The sequence below is a fragment of the Mastomys coucha genome, unplaced genomic scaffold (assembly GCF_008632895.1).
Source record: "Mastomys coucha isolate ucsf_1 unplaced genomic scaffold, UCSF_Mcou_1 pScaffold22, whole genome shotgun sequence".
Classification (NCBI taxonomy): domain Eukaryota; kingdom Metazoa; phylum Chordata; class Mammalia; order Rodentia; family Muridae; genus Mastomys; species Mastomys coucha.
The window spans coordinates 234,159,189-234,166,842 of record NW_022196905.1 but is presented as its reverse complement, the minus strand read 5'-3'; the positions used below and the strand labels follow the sequence as shown (position 1 = coordinate 234,166,842).

At 44.8% G+C, this 7,654-nt stretch overlaps 1 protein-coding gene across 7 annotated transcripts in view; it reads left to right on the top strand.

Moving 5' to 3' along the window:
- Cnot1 (CCR4-NOT transcription complex subunit 1) overlaps window positions 1-7,654 on the top strand; it is a 98,044-nt gene that overhangs the window by 25,506 nt on the left and 64,884 nt on the right. For all 7 annotated transcript variants that reach the window (XM_031340989.1, XM_031340991.1, XM_031340987.1 and 4 more), the window contains exon 2: window positions 448-722. In XM_031340989.1, the coding sequence (XP_031196849.1) occupies window positions 621-722 (102 nt within the window). In that variant the 5' untranslated portion in view covers window positions 448-620. The remainder of the gene's footprint in view (window positions 1-447; window positions 723-7,654) is intronic.

The following is a 7,654-nucleotide window of genomic DNA, read 5'->3' as shown; positions in this document are numbered from 1 at the left end:
CTCAGCTCCGGGGAATGGCTGGAGGCGCAGTCCACAGTGGGGGAGGAGGTCAACAACCGATGTCCTCAGGTTGTATACGTGCCAGCCAGCAGGCGTAGCTTCCTCTGTAATCCTCGAAGGTGGAACTCATAGTAGTGAGTCTTTGGTTCAGGCACAGAAGGCATGAATTGAGTCTGCAGTGGCAAGCTCTGATGTCTTGCAGCTGAGGGACCCCAACAGTGAGCCACCAAGTGGTTGCTGGGATTTGAGCTCAGGACCTTTGGAAGAACAGTTGGTGCTCTTATCTGCTGAGCCATCTTACCAGCTCGAGTGTGGCATTTTTAATTCTCACTGGTTGAGACATCATAATTATTTTTTAAAGTGTCCTCAATAACATTTTAAATGAGATAGATGAAGGTTATTTATCCTTCCCCTACAACTGAATTCTGGAATTTTGTTTTTAAACAGGTGCCATGTTTCAGAACAGAGTAAGACACTTGGTAAAGAAGAACTGAAGACATTTACAGTTAACAGAGATAGCCTGATTACAAAGAAAGCATTAACCTGCCTCTGAGGTGACTAAAGGGGAATAATGGTGATTTTGCGCCGGGCTCGGCCGCCTGCTTCCGCCCCAACCAGCAATGAATCTTGACTCGCTCTCGCTGGCCTTGTCTCAAATCAGCTACCTGGTGGACAATTTAACCAAGAAAAACTACCGAGCCAGCCAGCAGGAAATACAGCATGTAAGTACTCTATTCAGAATGTAAACAGCATTGAAGCAAAAACCAAATAGCCAGTTGATAATAAGTTGGCAATTTATGTTACTAGGTTGTGTGACAAGTTATAACTTCTGCTGCTTTGTGTTATTTTGCTTTAGAACTGTACATAAAAGACTTTATACCAGTCTATGCATATATTCACAGCCTTTTATTTTTCTTTTGAACAAATATGAAGCCAGGTATAGTCACACATGCATCTAGTTCTAGCACAGAGGCAGGTGAATCTCTTGTGCATTTGATGCCAGTTTGGTCTGCATACTGAGTTCTTGGCCAGCCAGCCAAGGCTCCATAAAGAAACTCTTGCCTGAAAAACAAACGTTAATAACAAAAAGCCCAGTAAAGAAACATGATCTGTCTGGGTTCAGTCTAGTTATACCTTTTTCCTCTTCAGCATTAAGAGGGAATGGCTCAGTGGATAAAGTGCTTGTTGTGTTAAGCATGAAGATGAACATTAGGATCCCTTCAGCCCACAAGAAAGCTTGGAAACTGCCACAGGCCCACCAGCCTTGGCCCCTCAACCTGAGGGAGAAACAGAGTCCTGGTACAGGTCGCCGAGAAATAGCAAGTGTTGTATCTGAGTGTATATTCTCAAAAATGGCATCAGACTTTTATGGTCATTACAAAAGAGAAAGTCAGGTGGCATACCATTCAAGGTACACGCTGGGCTCAGAGCACTCGGCCCACGCAGGGCCTGGTGGAATCCTGGGGAGCCGCCGGCTGCATGAGGTTAGCGCACAGGGGTCTCATTCTTCTAATCCCTGGGAGTAGTTCAGCTGCAATTCTATTGCGGTCTGCCCTACTGAATGAGGATTCTAGCTGACCTTGCTCTGCGATTATCTACTCCCATTCTGTAAACTTCTATTCGGGACCTTCCTTCGCTATCTCCCTAACAATGCTAGAGGCTATTAGTCTTTACGAAATTCCAAGCCAAGGTTGGCTCAGCAAAGATTAGGGTATTGGAACATTGGTGAAGGTCAGTCAGAAAGCAACGTCCAATTTTGTTTAGCTATTAGTAAATCATTTCCTGGGGGGCACCTAGCATGCGAGACCTCCCATTGACTATCACAAGGCCAAATCTGGAATACATCTGAGTTAGGAGATGCCAAAGAATTCCAGGAGGCTAATAACTCCTTGAAGCCCTTTTCTGCCTCTGTTGGGCTGCTGTCATGCAGACAGAGTGGGCGTGGCAGAAAACTGCCAGTCTGCCTTGTCATCTCAGTTTTCTGGAGGCTGAGACAGGCTTCCAAGACAATGTAGATCAGCCAGACTAGCTATATAATTGGTGAACCCTGGATTCAGCCACAGACCTTGCCTCAATCAGTAAGGTATGGTGGAGGAGGAAATCTGATGTAGCCACCAGTGGCCATGAGTTACTGGGTTCCTGAATGGAAAGATGGAGCTTAATGGGGGGACAGCGAGAGAAGAATTGAGACCAAGACAAGTTTCTGATCAAGGCCTATTGTTTACATAGGAGTCTGAGTTTTTAAAGGGGGGAAACCCCATGCCCCCACTATGTCAGGATCTTGTCACCTCATCAGCATCTAGATCCTTGTCAGGAACTCATTAGGCAGACAGGCTCAGCTGGTGGTGGCTCCTTGTGGGAAGCTGCAGTTGTGGCAGGACAATAGACTTCACCTAGGTTGGAAGGCTCCACCCTAGGTGGGCTTAGCCGGCTGTGGCAAAGCCAAATTTGAATCAGCCTGCTGGAGGCTGTGGGGAAGGCACAATCTGATGCCAAATTTGGGCCTTTATAGGCACCCTCACGTTCATGATGGTATGTGTTTCCATGTGCTCACAAGTCCATGTACACATAAAAAAGGATGAAACTGTACTGAAAGTATAAGATACTTGGTGGAGTGCTTGGTTAGCACGAGTTCAGTAACAGTTATCTGTGAGCTTCTAGCCATCCTACTGGGTATGAAGTTTTTTTGTTGTTGTTGTTTTCAAGTCAGGGTTTCTCTGTATAGCCCTTGCTTTCCAGGCTGGCCTCGAACTCAGAAATCGCCTGCCTCCGCCTGCCTCTGCCTCCCAAGTGCTGGGATTAAAGGTGTGCCACCACAGCCTGGCTCCATGGCAACTCTTATAAAGGACATTTAATTGGGGCTGGCTTACAGGTTCAGAGGTTCAGTCCATTATCAATAAGGCAGGAACATGGCAGCATTCAGGCAGGCACGGTGCAAGAGAAGCTTCTACTTCTTCATCTAGAGGCTACTAGCAGAATACTGGCTTCCAGGCATGATGGTATTAAAGTCCAGGCCCACTGTGACAAGGCCACACCTCCTAACAGTGCTACCCCCTGCATCACATTCCACTCCATGGCTCCCGCTTGTTCAAACATGAGTCTATGGGAGCCATACCTAAACATAAAAGTTCAGAGTCTTTCTGACATTCATCCAATCACTTAACTGTAATCCACAAAGCAAGACAGGAAACCAGCTAGGCAAACTCCAAACTCTGCATCGCCACAACTGATGTCAAAGCGGTCTTCAGATCTCCAACTCCTTTTTCATCCTTGTTGACTGTAACAAACTTCTGTCTCTTGGGCTGTTTCCACTCCCTTTTAGCAGCTTTCCTCAGCAGATAGACCATGGTTCTGGCAGCTTGAACCACTTGGAGACTCTCCATGGTAATATCAATGCTACAGCTTCTTTTTTTTTTAAGATTTATTTATTTCATGTATGTAAGTACACTTGCTGTCTTCTGACACATCAGAAGAGGGCATCAGATCCCCATTACAGATGGTTGTGAGCCACCATGTGGTTTTTGGGAATTAACCCTTGAACCACCTCTTCAGCCCAATGTTACAGCTTCTTGTTCAATGTCTGGGATCCACACATGATCTTAAGAGCTCCCCCAAAGGACTAGCCTCACTTCTCTAGCTCTCTCCTCTGTAGCACTCTAAGCTCTCCACTATTGCTGCTGTTCTTGGTGATCATCCCATGGTACTAGCAGCTCCACTACTCTTGGGTCTTCTGCTGTAACTAGGCTCCACCAATAGCCTCTCATAAGCTCTCTTCATGATGCCAAACCTCAACTCCTTTGCATGACCCTTGCAGTGCTGGGATGTTAACTGCAACTGGAGCTGCACCTTCATCATTGGCCTTCCATGGCTTCTCACAGTATCAAGACTCTGCTTCTCTCCATGACCCCCCTTCATGCTGTCAAAACAAGTACCACCTGGGTGACTCTTAACTTTATCGTGTACAGCTGCTGCATGAGGTATACTCTGGGCTATCTCTGGAACACAATGCCTTTGTGCTCTCAGACACTTCCCAGAAGATTTCACCCTAGTGACGCTGGTCTCTTCTTAATCACCACTAATTTCTTAGCTCCAGCGTCAGTTGTCCCAGTATCTCCTTCTCCTCTTGTCTATAAAGCCAGGTCCAAGTAGCCAAAGCTGCTGAGTTCTGCTGCTTACTGGAGCTGGAACATGGCCCCCCTGTTCTATTTCTTTTCCAACTCCTTCACTTCCTAAGCTTGGCTGTCCTAGATCTTGCTCTGGAGATTGACCTTAAAGTCAGAAATCTGCATGTCTGTTTCCTAGGATTAAAAGTGTGTACCATCATTCTGGATTTAAGCATTTCTTCACCTAGAATTTGCTGTCTCAGGCTGGCCTTGAACTCAAGAGATCTGCTTGGCTTTATCTCTTGGGATTAAAGGTGTACCATCAAGCCTGGCTCTAAATTTAGCTGGGTAGGCTCTTGCCCCCAAGTCCCATTCCCTTAATTTGTTATCTCCTTGAATTTTAGATTCAGCTCCATTTCACTTCCTGTTGCCCCTTTAAGACTCAAACTATATGTTTTCCATTTCTTAGCTTGCTACGTTTGTTTAAAATGCTCTTCATGAGACTTAGCCAGGGAACAAAGTCTCTGCTGGGCATTTTGAGACTTAGTCAATGCAATTAATCTGAGTCTCTTCACTTTAGCCTCAGGTAGATTCTTCAGACAAGGGCAAAAAGTAGCTACTTCTGCACCAAAATACCACAAAAACAGTCTCTAGGCCACATATTGAAATTCTCCACTGAAACCTCTTGGGCCAGGTTTGCACAAGTCTTCCTTATTCCTACTAGGGTAGTCCATGAAGCCCCATTTAAAGCATTCCACTGCTTTCCAAATCCAAAGTCCCCAACAAAAGCATGGTCAGGACTATTATAGCAATACCCTAGTCCCTGGTGCCAACTTAGGGTTTTACTTCTGTGAACAGACACCATGACCAAGACAACTCTTAGAAACAGCATCCAGGCAGGCATGGTGCTGGAGAAGCTGAGTTCTACATCTTCATCTGAAGGCTGCTAGCCTAATACTGGCTTCCAGTGCAACTAGGATGAGGATCTTAAAACTGACACTCACAGTGACACGCCTACTGCAACAATGCCACACCTCTTAATAGTAACACTCTCTGGGCTGAGCATATACAAACTATCACACCCTGCCATATAACCAGTGCATGCTAGGGTATCCAAACTCAGGCCCTCATGCTTGAGTGATCTTCTCTAACCAATTAAGACAGGGTCTTAAGCTTGTTAACCTTCTGCCATAGCTTCCTAAGTTCTACAGTTATGAGTGTACCCTCATACTTGATGTTGTTTAATAAAATGTGGTAGTATAGTGTGGTGGGAAGGAAGCACCTCAGTGGGTCCATGCAGTAGACCTAAGACAAAGAAGGTTTATTGGTGGGATGAAAGGGGACCTGGAAAAGGGGTAGAGTCAGAGAAAGGCTGGTGATAGTGAAGAACACAAAGGGAGCAAGAACGGGAAAGTCTGGCCAGGAACACCTGGAGAGAGAGGGGGAGAGGGAGAGGGTGATCTTAGATGTTTGGCTACAGCTTCCCATTGTTGGATAACTGTTGCTCAGAGCCTAGAAGAATTGCTAACATTCATTCATTTTGGTTTAATTAAAAATGAAAGCCAGGCAGTGGTGGCGCACACCTTTAATCCAGCACTTGGGAGGCAAAGACTGGTGGATTTCTGGAGTTCAACTCCAGCCTGGTCTACAGAGTGAGTTCCAGGACAGCCAGGGCTATAAAGAGAAACCTTGTCTGGAAAACAAAACAAAAAAATTGAGGAACTAGCTGGGCAGTGGTTGCCCACGCCTTTAATCCTTTAATGCCAGCACTTGGGAGGTAGAGGCAAGCAGATTTCTGAGTTCAAGGCCAGCCTGGTCTACAGAGAGTTTCAGGACAGCCAGGGCTACACAGAGAAACCTTCTCTCTAAAAAACAAAAAAAACAAAAAACAAAACAAAAACAAAAAACAAACAAACAAAAAATGAGGAACCTAGGGAAAGGTGATAATGGGCAGAAGTGGGGTTGCCATGCTGTTCCTGCTGACTTTGTAGTGATGGTTGTCTTCTGGGAACCTAAGAGAATTGGGATGAGCATGCTGGTCAAGAGCTGGATCCTGGCAGAGCTGGCTGTGTCATTGTTGTCTGGGGTCTGTGGAACCATGTGTGGCTAGGAAAATGTAGGCCCAGTAAAAGTGTGTGGTGGGGAGGATAGACTGGAACACCTGTGGGTTGCTTCTCTGAGGCTGTCCTGGATATAGATTTTGAGTAGACACTTTAACTTGTCAAGATGCTGAAACACATACATATTAGAGGCAGAAAATAAAAGTTAAGTAGGTTCAGAAGAAAACTTTATAACGCTGTATGTTTGAAACCCTTAGGCCCATGATCTTGGTGGTTTGTGGTGGGGAGTTCCAAAACCAGGTGACCAGGGGAGGAGTCCCACTCTGACATAGGCTATTAGTTGGCATGGTTACTAATCTGGATGGAGTCCACTTGATTTATGAGAGGTAGATCTGAGTAGGTTTCCTGAGGCTTACAGGAATTTTAAGTTTACAAAAGACAAATTTGTTGTTAACAGCATGAACATTTTTAAAAGTTGAGCTCAGGGAAGATAAAACCCTTTCATGGAACAGAAGGGTTGTAAGAGAGACTCCCCCTCTGTCCAGAAGACTGCATTGTATAAATTTAGCATAATGAGAAATAGATTTAAGACTGTATTTAAAAGACAATCAGAGGAAACTTGAAAATTTGAATTTGTGACTATGATAGTTGGTAGTATAAACTTACCTGCGAAACATCTTAAGTTAAGAAAACCAAGGGAAGCTTTGAATTTTTGGGTATAATAGGTGATCATATAGATTCAGCATGAGAAACACTTTAAGTTTACAGTTAGAAGACAGTCAAAGAGAACTTGAAATATCTTGAACTTGTGATTATGAAAATGGATTGTATAATGGAATGATTTATCAGAAGCCCATTGATTAATGTTAGAACTCTGAACTTTTGAATCCCTAATATAACAATGGAACAGTGAGCCAGGTGGTGGTGGCGCACACCTTTAATCCCAGCACTTAGGAGACAGAGGCAGGCGGATTTCTGAGTTCGAGGCCAGTCTGGTCTACAGAGTGAGTTCCAGGACAGCCAGGGCTATACAGAGAAAAACCCCGTCTTGAAAAAAAAAAAAGAAAAAGAAAAAAGAAAAGAAAAAGAAGGTTTATTGGTGGAATGGGAAGGGGACCTGATGCAAAAGGGGTAGAGGCAGAGAAAGGGTGGTGATAGAGAAGAACAGAAAGAGAGAGGAAAAGAGAAAAGGGGAAGAGGCTGTTGGGGAACAAGGGGGAGAGTGATCTTCTCATATGCCTGAGTCCTGGCTTGTACTTCCCAGGCAGAGACACAAGCTATTGCTAGGTAATTGTTGAGAGGAGCCTAGAGGGATTGCTAACTCTTAGCAGTTTAAAAAATATGTGAGGCTAGAGGACAACTTAAAAGAGTCAGTTCTTTTGAACCTTGTAGATTTTGGGGATTGAATTCAGGGACTCAGCTTAATAGCAGTCATCTTACCCACTGAGCTATCAGTTTTTTGTTTTGTTTTGTTTTGGCGGGGGGGGGGGG